Genomic DNA, 20143 nt, shown 5'->3' with positions numbered 1-20143 from the left:
TGAGGCACTCCCACACACCCTTTACTGTAGTTCTGGTACTGTTGAAAGGTTTCTGTTTGACCAGCAGAGGTCTGTTACGACATGCAGACACACAGGCTCCACTTTGAGAGCTGAAATTTGATCACGCTTTCTCCACATTCAAGCAGTTAATGTGAATCGTTTTAGAGTGTCTGTATTGTCCCAGGGGGAGATGTGTTTTCAAAGTCTGTCTACACAAACTATAGAAATAACCATGGCCAACATATCATATGGATCCTCCTCTCCACCCAGTGTGCATTAACACAAATGAGCACTAATAAAGTTTGTTTGTTCTGCTCTTTGAAATTCCAATATTACCAACATTACTAACATACTCATTTTGAATCCAATCCAAATGTAATGTATATATCCTTCAACAACAAAGAAAATAACCCACATGGGCTCTTACACAAAGAGGGTTGGAGAGTGAAGGGTATCAACCCAACAGCAGGAGCGGTATCTTCTCATTTCGGTGACAAGGCCCAGAAGGACCACTGGCAGAGCAATACAAAATGAACTCAAAGCAGGTTCCTCATGCATGTTTCCAGACCAGAATCAGACTATATGAGGGTGGCATGAGGTCCAGACCTCCTTTAGTGGCACCTGCTGTCTCTTTTATTTGCACCAAAGCAGAATTTAAAATGGTTTTTGTTTCCTAACTGGACAGACTGATATCCCCGAAGTTTAATAATAATAATAATAATAATGGATTGGATTTATATAGCGCTTTTCAAGGCACCCAAAGCGCTTTACAATGCCACTATTCATTCACTCACTGGTGGAGGCAAGCTACGGTTGTAGCCACAGCTGCCCTGGGGCAGACTGACAGAAGCGAGGCTGCCATATCGCGCCATCGGCCCCTCTGGCCAACACCAGTAGGCGGTAGGGTAAAGTGTCTTGCCCAAGGACACAACGACCAGGACAGAGAGCCCAGGGATCGAACCAGCGACCTTCCGGTTACAGATACGCTTCCCAAACCCCTGAGCCATGGTCGCCCAATAACTGACTTCGTGTTATACTGATCGACTATGGTTTTCTACTAATGATCGACTCCTACTGTGTGTTTATTGTTTTCTTTCAACCCACAATTTCTGAGTCAAAATCACTAATCTGCTACACATTAATGTTGCCATAGTCAAACACTTGACTTTTTTCTATTTTTGTGTTGATTTCATTTCAGTTCTACTCACATTGAGGTTTAATTCTGATTTAGAATCTTGGTTCTTATCTGTGTAAGTTTTTCTGTTATTCTAGTGATATTTTTCTTTTTTTGTGAAATCATTTTATTTCTTTCAGTTCTTGTCTTGATTTAATTATTATCCCAGTATCCCCGGCGTATCTGTTTTTTCACTTGTTATTTATGGTTTCCTCCTGTGTTCTGCCCTCACCTGTGTCCTGTGGTTCATTCATATGCTGTGCGTGCTTCCCCTTTGCTTGCTGTGCTGTTTCTTTGGATTAAGTTTTACTTTTATTTACCTTGCTTGTGTGTGAGCCATACACTCGCTCCTCACAATTATCCCTGACAAAATGAATCTTTATGGAATACATGACCAATTTTTTCCCCCCGGAAAGACAGTTATGCATTTATTTACACAAATGCCTTGTTTAAAAAGAGAATGTAAATATTGAAAGGAAATAAAAAAGAGAGGAATGTCATGCAAAACACACTGGAATCAATCAAGTGACATTACATTTACAGTATGTGCCCTTGCTATTACAGTATTAGAAGACCCCAAAACAAACGTCTCTGACCAGAAGTACCATAAGGCAGAGCTGCTACTTGACTAAAAACACTATCATCCCATAGTGCTACAAGCAACTATTGAACAGAGGTTCAAAGATGAGCCAGATATACAGTACTGCAGCTGAACTGGTCATAGTACAGTACAAGAGAGGCACAGTATAGATGTCAGTGAAGACGAGCTGTTGAGATCTTTGCTGACGTAATCACATTCCCCACAGTGTCAAAGCAGCAACATTACACCTTTACTATAAAGAGAAGGGATTAAAATTCAGCTTTTGATGAGGAAGCACAACGAAAAGGACCTTTTAAAAATTGTAAGAAAGTAGGGCAGATTATGCCCGGCACCTAAGCCTCTGCGGACATGAAACTTAAGTCAAGTGAAAAGAAAGCAGCATAAAGGCTGTGTGGATGTCAGCGGCTATCTTTACTCAGAGTAGATCTGCCTCAGCTTATCCTGTGTTCTGCTTACAGCAGCGAGCCAGTGAGTAGAAAATGTGTTTGCCATTTGCATCTGCCATATTTAGAGCTCTAAATTTTGAACACTCTAGCATAATAAAACTTTTAGAGAAACCACACACACCACATTATCGTGCTGTACTCTTGAAATATGACAATAGCGACTTAAATTTGCCTGTCCAATAAGCTGGAAGTGCAGAAGACCACAGGAATTGTATCACTTTCACCTCGCTCAGGAGGCAGAGACTAATTTAGAATAGAGAACCGGCCAGTCCATGTAAAGCACACTCCTGGCTGGTTCTGTGGTGAGTTTACCTGGAGGATAGCTGGGCTGAACGGAAGGTAGCGAAGCGCCAGAAAGAGGGGTAATCTTGTCAGACCCCTGCGGCCCAGTTAGGGCAGGGTAGAGGGGCAGGACGCCCAGGGCCTTCCCCAGCAGTCGAGGCCCGAGGCTCAGCACACGAACTTTCACATCCCGGTAGCAATGATTGATCATACGCAGGTGGACATTCACCCGTGTGGTGATGCGGATCAGACACTTCACCATGGCTGCAGCGTGCGCGTGCTTATCCTGTCCTTATGGTCCCTTTCCAGAGTCCAGGCCACAGGGTGTGTTTGTGTTAGGCCGAAGAGTTCTGCTTTAGTTGCGGAGGTGAAAGAGTGGGTTCCTACACCAGTACTACAATCACTAGCATTGGCCTGGCCTGGTTTGGCCCCACCCAACCCAGTGACATAAATGGAGTAAAAGACCCAGGTTATTTTCAGCTGGCGTATTAATACCGCTGCAAGTCACCCAGTCAGCACACACACTGGTGAGGAGGGGTGCGGGGAGCTTTCTTCAACCCACAGCAAAAGACCCTCTAAGACGGTACACCTGCTTCTGACCTCTGAGTCCACTGAGTGGTGGTATGTACTTGAAAGCCAGGCAGGCAGACCAGGTCTAACCCTAACCCACAAAAGGGGTGTACACCTGCTGTGTCCATCTCAGATAACAGAAACACTCAAGCCACCTGTTCAGGGCCAGCAGGCCTGCAGGTGGGCTGAATAAGTGACTTTAGTTGCCACAGTGTTGGCACAACACGCGGTCAAACATACACACATCTCCAAAATGCTGCACTGAAGTGAGGCACGCTGACGGACGCACACACCTGCAGCATGTCCCACCAGCATGGACCGCTCCAAACAGCTCTAGTCATGTGCTTGTGTGTAGCGTTTTTTTTTTTTTCCTCAAGAGGAGGAGGATCTCACACATAAGATCAAGATTAGATCTTCATATTGACGATTTCAATTTTTGCATGTCAGTTATTCAAGTGAACAGCCTTTGGCACGGTAATAGTGAGGAACTCAGTTCTTACCCTCCATGATAGATATGTGCACAGCCCTCCGACGCGTGCGCGGTACGCTGCTGAGCCGCGGCCCGTGGGTGATGGATGGACAACTTCTGCTAGGCACGAGGCCAGCCCTGCAGAGACAAACACAGACAGGAATGCGTAAACATCTGAGCTGTGAGTGAAGGTACTGTGGCCAGTAGGCGTTGCTGATATAAAGACATCTACAGTAGCTTGGTTCCTAAGAAAATGGAGGAAATTAAAGAAAATTGTGATCAAACATTCTGACCTCTCCTGAGTTCATAACTCTACCTGTGTATTTCTGGAGGTTCGCGTTTGATTTTGGCACTCTGCTCCATCACCTCTTTTGCCACTCGCCCACTGTTATAAAGCACAGAGACGATGCTCAGGATGAGTTCCACATACACGCACACTCACACGCACAAAACCATTCACCCACCACGGTCTCACCCAATGCTATGAAAGCTATAACTGCAGTGGATGAGTATAGTAGATGAGCATCATGATTGATTTTGTCCTGGTGAATTCAGCACTTTGTAACTGAATTACACCCAGTAAGACAAATGCACACACAGACTTCTTGGCAAAAAATATAAAAACAATGATCATGGTTTGCCCTTTAAAAGTGAACTCCACATTTAACTGACTCAAGTGTTTTCGCCATCTTGTCACTGAAAAACTGAGGTCAATCTAAAAGTAGTCATACTTTTAAGCATACACACTCCTTTGTTTTCTAAATGGGATTATAATTTACAAAATGAACATGATGTTGTATTAACCAAAACCAGTGATTAAGACAATAAATGCATTATGAAAATGTTTATAAAGGTCATAAATTAAGAAGCAGGCTTTTCTGTAAACTCAATACTTTTTGTTGTTTTTTGCAACTAGAGGAGTGTCATGCTTTCTGGTCATGAGAAAAAAATTGAAATGCCATTTTAAAGGCACTTCCTCATTGGCTTTCCTTTGCAGACCCAGAAGTTCTCAATGACTGCTTTGTCACATTCCTTCAGCTGTATTTATGCAGACAGGTTTAAGTTTATCTTCTTAGAGTTTAAGATTTTCTACTATGGCCAAAACGCTTCCTTATCGCTGGTGTAAGGAGCTTTACCAATAACTTTTCAAAACAAGATTTAAACAACAATGTTTGCAAAAAGAGACAAATTTTAAATGTAATTTTTCATTACAAACTAAAGAGTCAGAAATCTTAAATCGATATCTGAAAACCAGTATAAACAAAAATACAGGAATTATAATTAGATTAATGTAGACAGGAGTAATAAACTAGACTCTTTGGCCACTTAATTAGGTACACCTGTTCAACTGTTCAAACGCAAATATCTAAATTCACTGCATTTAGGCATGCAGGCATGGTCAAGACTGAGTATAGGAATGGGAAAGAAAGGGGATTTAAGTGACTTTGAATGCTGTTGGTGCTAGACGGGCTGATCTACTGGGATTTTCCCACACAACCATCTCTAGGGTTTACAGAGAATGGATTAAAAGAGAGAAAATACCCAGTGAGCATTAGTTCTCCAGTGAAAAAAAGTCCTGTTGACGTCAGAGGACAGTGGCCAGACTGCTTCGAGCCAATAGGAAGGCAACAGTAGCTCAAATAACCACTCGTTACAAGCAAAGTATAAAAAAAAGAGCATCTCTGAATGCACATCACAATGTTGAAGCAGATGGGTACAGCAGCAGAAAAAACACACAGGGGGCCACTCCTGTCAGCTAATAACAGGAAACTGAGGCTACAGTTTGGACAGGCTCAGAACAGACGACTGGAAAAACATTGCCTGGTCTGATCAGTCTCAATGTCTCATGTGACATTTAGCAGGTAGATTCGGAATTTGGTGTAAACAACATGAAAATATTGATTCATCCTGCCGTGTATCAACGGCGACAGTGGTGTAATGTGGTGGGGGATATTCATTTTAAGCCCCGTGGTACTTATTAAGTATCATTTAAACTGTATTTCCAATGTTTCCAGCACCTTATTGAATCTGCCATGAAGATTTAAAACAGAAACAAAGGGGAATCAAACCCGCAACTAGCACAGTGTACCTAATAAAGTGGCTGGCAAGTATCTAAATATTCCGTAATTTTTATGTCGTAATATAGATTTAAAACAGATCCAAAGAAAAAAGCGTGTCATGACATCAGTCCCCTTCATTTCCCCCTCTGTGTCCTCTGTCTTGGTAGGTGTCAGTCCTTTCCTCCAGGCAAAGGTACCCTGACTTTAAAGCACAGAAGGCCAGGAGGGCCAAGTCTTCTGGGAACACTTCTCTCCACTCCAGCTGGGGGTTTTCTGCAGTGTCCTCCCCTCCCTGTCATCAGTCATATTGCCTTGTCGTGTACTCTACCTGTAGCGGAAACGGCTGCCCTTGAAGAATAGGTTGCTGCTGGACACAGTGCGAACCTGACTTGACTTCTCAAGCCTGATGGAAAAAGGAAAAGAAGAGAAAAACAAAACAAAAAAGTAAAAGTAAAGAGGTATTCAATCAAAGACAGCAAGAAGGAAAGTAATGACAATATCCCATATATTCTAGGGAGAATAGGACCCTAATACGATCACACAGTTAAACCCCGAATGCCTGTGATCTTTTGTTTTCTGAATCTCAGAACAAATGAGAAACTAGGATCAAATATTCTTTTATTAAATTATGCATCTCATCTCTTTTGGGCAGTGCATCCTCAACACGGCTCCATACAGGACTCAATGTTTATATTGTCATACTAAGTGCAACATGAATATTTAATATTTCATGTTGCTTTCTAGGGATATTTTTGCTTCTATCGTGTGTCCTCTTTTGCTCCCACAGACTTCCAAGAACAGTAAGATTTTAATAAATGGAAGGCTGATAAGAGATTAACAGTCTGCCACTTCAGGGAGTCATCGAAAGGGTCACGCTGGGAGCCTCTGAGCTCACACACTGAGCTTTTGGGGTTTTTTTTTTCTGTTAACCATGATTCCTGGGCTGCAGAGAGCAGAAGAGACTCGCACAGTTACTCATGGCTGAGACAGGGGAACCATATCTCAGAAGGAGCACGAAAGTGCTTGTGGTCTCGTGCCAGTGCACAGTCGTTCACTAAAGGTCAGCAGCAGCTCACACCTCATTTTCTCACTGACAAACAACCAGGAAGGGAAGTGCTCTGAGGATACTGAGGTACCATAATGCTACCCTGCCTGTCAGAGCAACTACATCATGATGAAAGGTTGAAAAGAACAATTAAATGACTTACTTATAGAAAGCTTGATTCTCCACTCCACACTTCCAAAGGTGCTTGCATGCCTCCGGTGTGGGTGCAAAGTATGTCAAGATGATCTTTTTGTCCTGCACGTTGAAAATAAGTGGGCGTGCAGGACAATATAACAAATTCTGATGGAAACTTTCTACAGACATCAAAACATGCTTTTTCCAACAATTCATGCTCTCACCTCCTTCTGATTTGCATATATGTGAAAAGTCTTGCCTTCAAACTTGAGTTTGGTCACCTCGTTCCTGTCCGAAAGACAATGCAGCACAAAGCCACAGCCTCTTTAAATATTCATTATAGTTCGCATAAACAGTCACAGATATGTTTTGGATGCCAAAATAAAAAAGTGTTAATATTCCCTGCAGACCGGGAACGGAGAGTAAGGGAAATCTGAGTGCTGCTGATGGCAAGCAAACAAAGCCATTAGCCTAAATGCTGCAAACATATTACGTAATAAGTCTGGCTGCATAATCATGACGGTAACCTCTTGACCTAAAAGCATGCAGGTAAAAGTTTAACAGAAATGCACCATGCTGTAGACTTTCATTTAACCAATGAAGCATTTTCCTGATTTCAATCAAGCTCAAATCAGCTGCAAGTACAAGCTCCTGGTATCTTTTCTTGATCTAGTTTGCAGTTTAGCTGCTGTAATTAGCCATCTGTGTTCATGCGAGCCCCCGGCTCGTGTCACAGGTAGAGGCAGATGGAGTCGCTCTGTTGACTGTGACTGTACATCCAGCTGCTGTGCACACGCTGTTTCATGTAGATTACTCTGCATAAAAAGCATGTATGTCAAATAAGATTAACGAAAGGCCCGCAGTAAAAATGTTTGTCTTCTCACAGAGTCTGCTGTGAGTTGAGTACTCGAGGAGTGCGCTGCGATTGGCTCACATGAGAAAATGTTTCACATTTGGCTCACCATTTGAGAAAATGAACTCTCTTGTTTCCCTGAAGCACCACAAAGCCGAACGGCGTGAAGGCGAGAAAAGCAGGGTTCCCAGATACATCCTGAAGCACACAAAACAATTTCAAAATAAAACTTAATGAGATAACACCGAAGAGGATCCCAAAGGAATATTTCAAGTCCATTCAAGATGGACAGAAAAGCATGGACAGAGCAAAATAGTAATTTTTAAAAATGCCACCCAACCTTGCATGGATGTGGATCAACACCATACGTCTCCAGCATCTGAGCTTTCTGTAGGAAATTTCGCTCCGATGTTTCAGGTTTCTGTCCACTAAGAGAGATTTTCTGTGTCAGTCCACCACAAACATTAAAAATTAAATATCGAGATGTCTAAATTTGAAAAGGCTTGGAAGAGAGGAACGAACAAATACATTTCCAATGCGATCTACTTGTTTAGTGAGACTAAAAGAGGTAAAGATGAATAGCGCCCAAATAGATCAAATATGAACACAAGATCAATTGAAGCAAATAAACTATAGGATGACAAAAAACAAAAAGAAACACTTATTATTGATGTCAGCTTCTTTCTGGCTGTCACATTAACCTAAGTATTCAGGGCAGCTCTGTGCTTACATGGTATTAAGTAAAAGACACACCACTAGTGGGCAGCAGTGTCTCATACGGTTTGTCCTCCCACAGCATCAAAAGTAGACTTTCGCAATTCTATCTCTACTGTGACTCAGATTATTTCTTTAATTTTTATTTTTTTATTTTTGTTTTACTTGCCCCCTATTTGTTCCAGACACCTTTAACTATTAAACAACCTCAAAATAATGCAAGATAACATGGTGGCTCATTCATTCATTTTTAAAAATGATGCAGATGAATGAATGAAATGCTTAATCAGCTCAGCAGCTGTCTCCAAAGTGTTTTTTCCTGTGCCTCTTCATGAACCCGCTCCATCAGATCACTTTCACTGCTGCTTATCCGGTTAATGCTGTGGCTAGGACCCGTCGCTAATAACTGCTCAAATAAAGGGCAAGCTATAGTCTAAGTGCTTTTCTCCGCTATCTGCTCAAATAACAGATGATAATCTGTCTATCCAGCCCAGTGCAAACCATTGATACCTCATCAAGCCAGTCAATTACATAAATGTCAAAGCAAGTCTAGTGTTTCTTTTGGCTGAGCGATTGCAGGTCATATATTTTGGCTCTTACATCAGCTCCGTCTTGTGTATGTCCGCAATCCTTCGCTCCAACTTCTCCGAATGTTTAGGAAAGAACTGGAACTTGGAGCTATAACCTTCAGGATGCTTCCCAGGGTCGTAATCACCGATCTCAGCTGGAGGGGGAATAACAAAATAAAAAGATTTAAATTTTAAACATGTCCACAGACATTCATATCAGATAGATGTTAGATTTAAATGCCAGGGGAGTCGGGCTAAACATGGCCAGGTTTGTTTGTGGTTCTTGCCGTTTTGTTCTCCCTTAGATGACCCTGATGTTGATTCCTCTCTGCAAAGAGGAGCTGACCAGGCAGCCTATGTTTAATTCATCATGCCATCCTCCTCAGGAGGACCTGCCTCCCTGTGAACCCAGCTGAGACTGTGTGCGTGGTTCAAAGATGATAAGATGCCAGATAACAGCTTCAAAGACTTTATAACAGAGTGCGATTTTCTTGTTCATTACCTTGCAACTGAGGTAATTATCATATGGTACAGAACAAGCTTTCATTGTTTGTGAGTAGTTTGCTAAATCACATAGAGCGAAAAAGTCATTGCATCACATTAGGGAACTCTCTAAGGAGTATTTTTCGTTCTTGTGAAAAAATCCTCAGAAAATCTATTTTGCTTGGCTGGCGGTGTTTATCAGGACGGTGCTCTATGAGGCACAGTGAAACAGAGGTTGAGAACACAGTGAGAAGCAGAGAGTGGTACAAGTAATTTCCATCTGTCACTTTTCATTACCTTGAAGGATGTAGGCAGCCAGCATAGCCGCATCCGAGGTTTTGCACAGGAGCCGACCGTGATAGAGGTCTCTCTTGAGTTGCAGGAAGACAAGATATCTACAAAGGACAAAAACCACGTCAGCTGCTCACTGAGAAAATCAGCTGTATTTATGACCAGTTTTCTTATAATCAGTGAGAGCATTAGCAGGTAAACAATAAAGCAATCAGGAATGGCAAACCTGAGTAAAGGCTACATATTGTGTTTGTGTTCCCCATGGGTGGTTTGAATATTTCTTTTTGATTTAGTTGAAATGAGGGTTTTGTTTTGGGTGAAATAATGGCAGAAAGACCCCGAGGGAGAAGCTGCTACTGATGCCGCTGTGCTTTTCTTAAAATCTCCTGCCTAGTTTCAGGCTCATTGAACCAATCAGCTCCTGAATCGCGAACCTTAATGATTTGCAGCAAAGATGATGATGAATAACAGTAGAGATGAGTATTATTATTACTACCATTATCATTACTGTTGTTACAGTTAGAGGAGGAAAAACACTGAAACCCCACCAAGACCTGCTTTCTTTTCAGTGTCTAGAACATTTCCACAATATTTTTTCTTTTATTTAAATTGAGACATCCCATGTTATTCACATGGCAGCAGATTCACAGACCCTTTTAAAAATATGATGAGTAAACTGCACGCACAACAACATCCCCAGCTATTTGGTGCTGATGGCTGCTGATCTTTTGATTACACTTCAAAACATCTGCACACTGATATGAGCACTAATGAGCATAGCCAACTAATTCTTTTATACATAATAGCAGATTTTCACTCATGATTATAAAGGGCTGAAAGAAGGATGTCAAGGATGTTACTGGGATAAAAATATTGCCCATATTTAGTAAGTTAGAATCAAAGTAGAAGTGCAAACAGGTGAAGAGAGATGCTATAACCATAACCATACCAAACAGTGCTAAAAGAACAGTTCTGCATAATGGACAGTGAAACGCCACTGTATTAACTTATACATGGAATAGCCACAAGGACTCACATCTGCCAGCAATAAACAAACCAAAAAGGAAACAGGAGGCAAATAAAACTGTAGGCTGATGTCAAACCAGTCTGTTGTCTGTGAAGGTTCTCAGTCTGTTTTTACAATATAAATTCAACCGACCATGTTGTTAATCTGGTACTCCCATTTTTGCTTTTTTTGCTGTTGTTTTTTTGTTTTATTGCAGGTGGTGAAAATCAACACCATGCTGCAATAAAGATAACCTGTAACTACAAATAACACTCACTGGACACTTCATAAGGTCCATTGTGGTATAGATTCAACAAAGTGCTGAAAACATTCCTCACACAGAGGTCCATACTGACGGAATAGCATCACACAGTTTGTCTTGATGATCCAAGCAGGAGATGAGTACACTGTGCTCATAAAGGGATGGCCATGGTCATCAACAATACTTGTGTAAGGTGTGACATTTATACCACGCTCAGTTGGCACTAAGGGGCCCATAATGTCCCTAAGTGTCCCCTTACACCATTACACCACAACCAAAAGCTTGATCATGTATGAGTTGTATAGTTTTAATGTTTTATTTGGGAACAGAATGGTGTGTATGTGTAAGTTTGGTGATGGAGTTTTTATTATGAATGAATGATGATTTTTTATGAATTATTGTCTATTTTTTTATGTTTAAGGACAACAGATGGAAATTAGCCTTTGGCTATAATCTGGCATGTTTACATTCATGTAATTTTTTTTTTTACATTTATGTTCATTAACATGCACTGTCCTAAATAAATAAATTAATAAAATTATCAGACCGGGCTGGTCAAGCTCAAAGCAATCTAGTCCAGTTTCACTGTGTGTAAGGCAGCGTTGGTCGCTTAAAGCTGAAAACTCTAAAAACAATGAGCATCTGAAAAATGACAAGCTAATGTCAACATAATGTCAAACCTAAATGAGACGATCAATCGGAATGATCTAAAACAGGGGTAGGCAACTCCAGGCCTCGAGTGCTGGTGTCCTGCAGGTTTTAGATGTGTCCTTGATCCAACACAGCTGATTCAAAGGGCTAAATTACCACCTCAACATGTCTTGAAGTTCTCCAGGGGGCTGGTAATGAACTAATCATTTGATTCAGGTGTGTTGACCCAGGGTGAGATCTAAAACCTGCAGGACACCGGCACCCGAGGCCTGGCGTTGCCTACCCCTGATCTAAAACAACAAGCACATAAACGTCTGAAGATAGTCGATCCTCAAAGTCACTTAAATCACATTTTTTCCCCATTCTGACGCTTAGTTTGAACTTCAGCGGATCGTCTTAACTGCTGAAATACACTGAGTTATTGAAATAGCTGCCTTAACAAGCGGTTGAAAGGGTATACCTAATGAAGTGGCAGGTGAGTGTATTTTTATCTCTTATCAAAAAGCTGCCTATTTTGCCTTGAATTTAATTTGGTATTAACATAGTGTCCAAACAGTCCAATTTCAATGAGTGGGCGTACACAGTGAATGAGCATGCAACTGATTATTTGTCTTGTCTGTGGTCTGCACCATGCTCTGCCCACTGCACTATAATAATAACCATGAACTCACTCCTTTCTCTCTAATTCATTTCCTTTTTCAATTAGAAACCTTTGCCCCCATCTCATCTACTCATCTATTCTTTAGGTACAATAGAAAACATGAATGCATCTCATACACAGCAGAGAGAGAGACGGAGCGGACCTCTCTCCTGTCAGTAATGAATACAAGTGCAAACTGATGTGTGTGAACTCACAGCTGTTCGGTCCGAGTGAAAGTGTTACTTTCACCAATTTAAAGTGATACGTTATTAAGACCGGACTACATTTGAAGAGGATTATTACACGGAGAATGTGTGTGTTTGCACAAAAATCTTGCATGATGTTGCTTTTAATCTTCCAACCATTAACTTTCAGCACTGCCAGAGAAGGTTGTTACATTCCTCTGTAATGGTGTTCTGTGTAATATTCATCGTTTTAGACGGTAAAGTGCTCAAGCATTTTAATTATGAAGGCACATGAATAATGTTTCAGAAAGAGGCATGTTTGCTCATTCTAGAAGTTTCACAGCACAAATCTAATCTGAGGAAACAAAACAACGCCCCAGCACAGCTGCCATGTCTCTTCTCTCCCTCTTTTCATCACTGCTAAACTGAAATGAATGCAAACTTTAGCTTTAGAAAAAAAAAAAAAAAAAACACAAACAGCCTTTATCAACTCATCTGAAGTGAAAGCCACCACAGGGGGTCATACCTAGTGATTTCCTCCTTGAGGGAAGCAGGATCAGGAGGGTAGAACTTAACTCTCAGACACATGGTGAACGGAGGCTGTGCTGGAGGAAACAAACAGGAAATATTTAAGACATGTGTGAGGATATCTTCAATAATTGCCAACAATCAGCAGAAACGTGAAATCTGACAAGTGTTTTTAGAAATGTCTTTGGTCAAATTAATTTATAGGTCTTTGTGTCTCTTGATCGATGCATACACTCTGTCGCTCTGCTAAAAATAACAATCAACCAACAATTTTCCTAATATATTAATCTAACATTAACTAAAAGACTGAATTTAAAATGATTGTGTTGCATGGAGGAAAGGACATTCTTCAGCATGACTGTTGGAAAATATACACTAATTGTCCATCTGTGTATCTATGTAATTCAATTTGATGAGTAAATTAATTAATTGGACATTTAAATCGACTAAACTCGTCATCTCAAGAGTTTGTTATCAATTCTAATCTTCCAAATTCGTTTAAAAGGACTCCTCAGTAAGAGACAGGTTGAATATACCGGTAATTGAATTTAACGTGATCTATTATTACACTGCATTCATCCATAAAAATATAACCTCTTCAACTATACCAGGCAGAAGACTTTTTGGGAGAAATAGTCAGATCTAAATGCAATATTGTACAAAAAATACTGTTAGAAAGTCCTCCTTTTAACCGTTTCCATGAGGAAACTTAGATTATAACAATTATAATCTATAATAATCTATTTTTTTCATCCAGATGAAAGTCTTACTGAGATAATAAAAACATTGTATAGAGTAACCTGAACAAGGAAGCAGCAAAGATTTAACTATTAGAAACATAAAAATAGAAATACAACTGATACATCAGACCAAATGACTAAAATTTAAAGCACAGTTCTTTAGACTTTAACAAACTGTTTACATTCCCAGATTGACAAATAACTATTGATCTTTTTTCATTGCATTAAATTACTTAAATGACTAAGCAATTAGCTTTTTCTGTTGCTACATCAAATGTACATCATATTGCTACATAATGTATGCGATTTTAAAAGATTTCCCAACTTAATTTCAAAGCTTCTTTAATTATAAAGACACAAAAAGTAACTGAAGTACTTACATTTCATTTGCTTTGCAATTGACTTTGTGAACTCCAACCAGTGCTGCATTTGACAGAAAAACAGACAGATACAAATGTCACAAGCATCCCCTGAGAGTAATCCACACATCAGCTGTTACTGCTGACAGTTTTACGTGGGAAAACCTGCTAACACCATGTATAGTGTCACAACGGTACAGATTGATCAGTGCTATAAGCGAATGCTGCATTGAACCTAAAGAATTTCCAGAGGTTTCTTTAATGACATCATCAAATACTTCAGGTAAATAAAATAATTATGGAAAAGTAATAGATAATGTTTCCCATTCCCTTTAATATTAAATGTTTATTCTTTATTAAAGCATTCAAAGATATATATAACTCTGATTTACTCCATAGAATAATACTTCAATTAGTTTATTCAGTCATCTGACATAATAAATTAATGACTGCAAGTTAAGCAGTTTAAACAAAGTTTACAGTTCGTGCATAAAAATGTGGCTGAGCAGGCGGGAATAGCCAGAAACATTTTAAAGCTACACTCTTGTATTCAAAAAATGAAAAAATAAATTATACCTGTAAAAGAGAATTTTTGAAAAGCAACACAAATGACACAGTTTTATTTTATTATAATTAAAATTGATCCATAATGTGGTTTCAACAATAGAAATATCTCATTTTAATACTTCATCTAAATAATAATAATCATAATAACGTTTTTCAGCAGCTTTGGTAATATTCTATCCCCCCAAAAAATCAGACTTTAATTTTGTTTTGTTTATTTACATTTCTTAAATAATATGCCACATTGATGATCTTTTATTATTATTATTATTATTATTATTATTATAATCACGTTAGATTAGAAAATTAAATAAAATACACACATGACAATAATACTAATACCGCTGGCTACACTTGTGTGTTTCTAGAGCGAGATTCAGATCCTGCATTTCACTGGAATCGTATTCTCTCTCCATCTTTCTCCGGTGTTGTCTTCTCGCTGACCAAACCCACCCACAGCAACAACCACCAAAATAGCCCTGAGTGACAGCATAGGAAATGCAGCATCAGCAGAACTTGGTTCTTGTCTGAAGAGCTACAACATGATCTGTGAACATGTTAATACTTCATGAATCCAGCAGTGCAACTATATGCTTCACAGCAGAAGCGCCTGTTGGGATGGCCTTCAGTCTGAAAGGTGGCGTGAGTAAGAGACACCGAAGGAACACAACTTTTCACTCTGGACCACAATCTCGCTCTAAATCAAAAACATTCAAATTTTAAACTGCAGGCATGCACGTCGTTTTGACACAACGCAACACAGTAATGTGTGCAAAAAAGTCACTCTTAGTTCACATTCAACAGCTTCTGCTTTTAAAAGTTTGGAAGCCAGAGATAAAACAAGGCAGTTTAAAAACTTAGCACTCTAGTTTCAACTCAAAGACTATATACTCTTTCACCAGAAGTAGGAACTGCCTCTCTACTTTTAAGATTAGGCTTCAAACGTTCTGTGACAATTTAGGACCCGACGACCACAGTGTTGCAGTTTTTCAGCGTCTTTTATTTTCCAGTTTTTAAAGGTCCGTCTTTCCAGCTGCACCATTTCTGTAGCACACACCGCTCACCCCTCCAGTCCCAGCAACATCCTTAACAGGGTAGACCTGATTAGGTGATGAGGTCAGATGTGCGAGTCGGCCTCCCCTGACACCACACCCTGAACCCACTGCTCGACCCCTCCCCTGCAGCTGAGCCACAAACCACACCCTGCCACACTGTCCTTTTCGATAAAGCATATTGTTAGGGCAGGATCAGGTGACCCTGAATCCTCCCTTAGTTACGCTGCAATAGGCCTTGGTTGCTGGGGCTTCCCATGATGCACTGAGCGTTTCTTCTCCATTTACCTCTTTTCACTCACTTTGAGCTTATAAGCCACTTTGCATTTAATGATTAGTAATTATTAATCTCTGGATCTCTTCCACAGACTGTTTTGTCTCCTGTTTCCCTCCTCTCATCTCCAATCACTTGCTGCAGATGCTCTCTCTCTCTGAACCTAAAGCTACTTCCTGTTAAAAGAGAGTTTTTCCGTCCCACTGTCGCTCACTATCACTAAGTGCTTGCACAGTTGTCTGAGTGTTGGGGTTTTCTGTCAAATTATTGCAAGGTTTTCACCTTACAATATAAATTCCCTGAGGCTATATAAATAAAATTGAATACAATTGAAAATTATCTAAAATACCAACGGAGGAATTTTCTGAGGAGCTGAAAATTTCCTTTCAATTTAACAATAACTAACGCAAACACGTTAATGTATATGTCATAACATACGTTAATACCATTTCACTGATACTACTAAGGTCAGGTCATCTTCCAAACCCCTTATTGTCCCCTGATCATTTTATTTATGTGCAAAAAAAGTAGGAATGCAAAAGTTTTCAACATCAATGCAGCTTTCTTAGCAACAGACTAACGTGTGACTCAGATGAAGTGAGTTTCATGTCACACAAACAAACTACCATTTATAGAAAACGTTTGAAATATTTGAGGTTTATGATTCCAGTAAATTAAATAATTTTTAACATCTCAACTTTAACTGGTTCTCTATTTCCCACTCTAAAACAATGGGCCCATTAGGCATTAGCTGAACTTTCTATCAAGACGCAAAGCTCGTGCAAAGACATGAGACTAATTAAAGATAATCTCATTTGACCCCCAGGAAGAAACAGATGCCTTTTGCCTTAATGATATTGTGTATTTCAAGGATGAGCATTTCTTTCTCTCAGACTAGATTTTAATTTTGTGAAAAGTACCTTACTAAGAAAACCATAAATGAAATGCACATTAGTATAAACACAAAAAACACTTACCCGCTGCTTGTCTGGATCCACATATCTGATGCCAAAATAGTCTTTTTCCAGTAAGTTGAGGTGATGGCAGATGAGGTCAAACAGATATTGTCCCTTTGCATCCCGCTGCAATAGAAGAGCAGAAAAACTGAAATTCAAAAGCAGCAAATCACATATTCAAACACATGGCACAAAAGAAATTCAGCCAAGAAGAGCTAAGCCTTTAAAATGAGAAATATTTCCATTGCTAGAAGAATGCTTCGCTCACTCCAGCAGATATATCTTGGATTCATCTAATATTAATACGAAGCCAGAGCCATCTGAAGTGTCTGAAATAAACCCCATCACACAGCTTAAAAAGAGAAAGGATTAAAAGTGATGAGGCCTTTCTCGGGTTTGCTTATATTTCTGAGTCTCACAAGGAAGCTTCCCTCAGAGCAACGGTTCTCAAACTGTGCAGCAGGGCCCACTGGTGGGGCATAGAGCCACTACTGGTGGGGCATAGAGCCACTACAGGTGGGACGCTGAAGACCAGGGGGAAAATACGGAGTGAACAGTGAATAAATATGATGATTGGGGGACTTTCTTTCTGAACACGCTGTTTGGAAAGCTCACAAATGAAGACAGAAGCAAAAGAACAAACTGAGAGTTTCTCAGTATGGTTGTTTAGCACTGGAAGTGTTTTACACAGCTGCAGACACCTGCAGATTTAATTTGCCAATACATTAAAAGTGATTATTACAACTGTGTGCATCGCTACAGAAAGCCAGGCAGGGTAATAATGGAGTGCGTGGGTGACATACGGTACAATTTCATGGCATATTTCGTGGGAAATACAGAAGAACTGAGCAGCTAAACTCAAATAACCTCAAATAGCAGAGCTGAAATTTTAAGCATATTCGAAATCCTTAAATGGCAGGAGGTCAAGTACATTTAAAAAGTTTTAATTAAGCATGTGAAACTGAGCTGTCTACGACACTTCAGTGTCTCGGCTTCTGTGGTATTAGCGCGTTACATCAGAGCATACGCCTGGTAAATGTGACGAGGTTAAAAGGGATTAATCAATATCGGGAAGAAAGCATCATTAATCATAAGGCTACTCCAGTGCTGTCACTGCTCAACAACTACCACCCTGACTGGGAAACATGAGGCCAGAGTACAAGATCACAGGGTTGACTTAAAGTGGAACTTTTGCAAGCCTAAACCTCAAGTCCAGAAAGGTATAAAACAAACCAAGTCAGTCTTTCTTTGACTTAGCGATTCCACTACACCTAAACCTCTAGTTGGAGATAACGGGTATAATGATGGTGGTTATTTAATTTCTCTCTCCTTCAGGCTCTGTGCGCACTTGTATATAAATGGGCATTTTATACATCATATCACTCTTTGATGTATGACCCCTTTGAGCTCCGCCTACTCCAATCAAAGAGCTTACCAGATGACGATGATAAAATCTAAATTTAAAAAAAAAAAAAAAGTCTAAAGAACATATAATAATCCTGGAAATTAACGTTTCAGTGAATTCTTTTACTGCTCAGTGCGCACATGGTGCTGCTGCTTAATGCTAAGGTGATGGCTGCACACTAGAGTTCTTAACTTTTAAATTGGATACATTTAAACGCTGCTGTACCACAGCCTCATAAAGCAGATGTAGAAGTAGCTTTAGGTTGTCTGCAGATCAAAGCAAAATTTCATTGATTGTAGTTCCAGCAGTATAAAACATATTCCAGCACAGAATCTTTAAAACATGCTGTAAATAAAGGAATCGGTGAAACTGTGGAACTTAGAGAGCAAAAAAGAGAAAAGAGAGAGCAACTCTTGTGACACACAAAACTATGAATTTCAGCTTGACATTTCTTATCTTCACCTTATTTTGGTTCTTTAGACCAGCGGTCCCCAATCCCCGGGCCTCGGACCGTGAGTCGTTTGGTAACTCTGTTTTCCTTGGTCTTTTTACGTGTGTTATGAATAAATCTTCTTTTCTTTGGTACCGGTACTAGTTTTATTTCGTTGTATTTATCCGCGACACCTTAAAGGCCGGTCTGTGAAACTATTGTCGGGCATAAACCGGTCCGTGGCGCAAAAAAGGTTGGGGACCGCTGCTTTAGACCATAACTTCACTGCTTTAGTTGCATTACAAATTACACATCATATTGTACAGTGCCTACGTGCAGGGTGTAATGCTTTTCAGCTAATAAATCCTATGGACACTGCTCACAAAACCCAAAATAATAAGACAAAAATGAGAGACAAGCTAGTGAAAAGCTCTTCTTCTGCAGAAAAAAAAAAGCTGTTCCCTAGCAAATCTTACATTTCCACTATTTATTTATTTATTTATTTTTACAACAAACGTAGGTCAGATAAAAGAAGCCCACTGGTAGATCACAATGTTCGTCTGCAAGCTTTTAGTATCTTATTGCTAATATTTACTGCCATTCAGTGGAACTACAACACAGTTGTGTGTTGATGAAAGCTTTTAGAAGCAAAAAGGCCAGATATTTTCCCCGAGTGCTGTTTCAAAGCCAAACGGGCCTACTAGGACGGTAAATATTGGTATTTTCATATCCATCGGGGCTGGAAATATCAAGGCAAATTAATTCTAATTCTGCTGAGTTTCTGGTGTTTCAACTTTAGATTGTTAGTCGCAGTTACAGATTTGAATTCATTATGAACTAGTTTATAACTAGTTTGATGGATTTTTTTTTTTTTTTTTTTTTGGGGGGGGGGGGGGGGGGGGGGGGGAGGCCTCTAAAAGAAAGCAATCAAATCTAAAACAAACCCCAAAAAAACAAAACACCCAGCTCGTGTCTATGCCTGAATCGAATTGACTGCAGTCTTCCTAGTATTCAAGTCTCAGTGCTCACAGTGACTAATGAGGGGATCAGCTGAGGTGAAGGTTGAGCACCCACAGTCAGCCGTCTGTCTTATTCCTCCTCCTCCTTTGCCCCGTGAAGGCAAGTAGAAGCGTTCCTGGCAGCACACCCCTGCATGTCATTACTCCGGCTGCAGATAACAGGCACTTCATTAGGAAAAAGGCTTGTCAATGCCGAGCTTGTCGCTTACCCGCCATGACTGTGTGCCAAATGCCCACTGGAGTTCTGCGACTGAGGGTAGCTGACCTTTATGCAGCGAGACTGGGGGGTTGAATGGGTGCTCACCACTGTCACTTCAAGATTATTACTTTGTTGTATTATCACTAACCAATCTGACGTGCCTGTTTGAAAAATGGAACAG

The 20143-nt window shown here is 40.2% G+C and overlaps 1 protein-coding gene across 4 annotated transcripts in view; it reads right to left on the bottom strand.

The window, feature by feature from the left end:
• Positions 1-20143, bottom strand: part of LOC146515539 (FERM domain-containing protein 5) — a 66541-nt gene that overhangs the window by 5566 nt on the left and 40832 nt on the right. For 2 of the 4 annotated variants that reach the window (XM_085169298.1, XM_085169301.1), the window contains exons 2-13: positions 16931-17035; positions 14085-14127; positions 12963-13041; positions 9699-9796; positions 8950-9073; positions 7976-8063; positions 7745-7833; positions 7007-7070; positions 6811-6902; positions 5931-6005; positions 3859-3927; positions 3574-3680 (exon numbers count right to left, since the gene is read on the bottom strand). In XM_085169298.1, coding sequence (XP_085025424.1) covers positions 3574-3680; positions 3859-3927; positions 5931-6005; positions 6811-6902; positions 7007-7070; positions 7745-7833; positions 7976-8063; positions 8950-9073; positions 9699-9796; positions 12963-13041; positions 14085-14127; positions 16931-17035 — 1033 coding nt within the window. The remainder of the gene's footprint in view (positions 1-3573; positions 3681-3858; positions 3928-5930; positions 6006-6810; positions 6903-7006; positions 7071-7744; positions 7834-7975; positions 8064-8949; positions 9074-9698; positions 9797-12962; positions 13042-14084; positions 14128-16930; positions 17036-20143) is intronic. The other 2 variants (XM_085169299.1, XM_085169300.1) reach the window with 2 other exon arrangements.

The sequence above is a fragment of the Neolamprologus multifasciatus genome, chromosome 7 (genome assembly GCF_963576455.1).
Source record: "Neolamprologus multifasciatus chromosome 7, fNeoMul1.2, whole genome shotgun sequence".
Taxonomy (NCBI): domain Eukaryota; kingdom Metazoa; phylum Chordata; class Actinopteri; order Cichliformes; family Cichlidae; genus Neolamprologus; species Neolamprologus multifasciatus.
The sequence above is the reverse complement of the archived record's forward strand: the minus strand, read 5'-3'. Positions and strand labels throughout refer to the sequence as shown.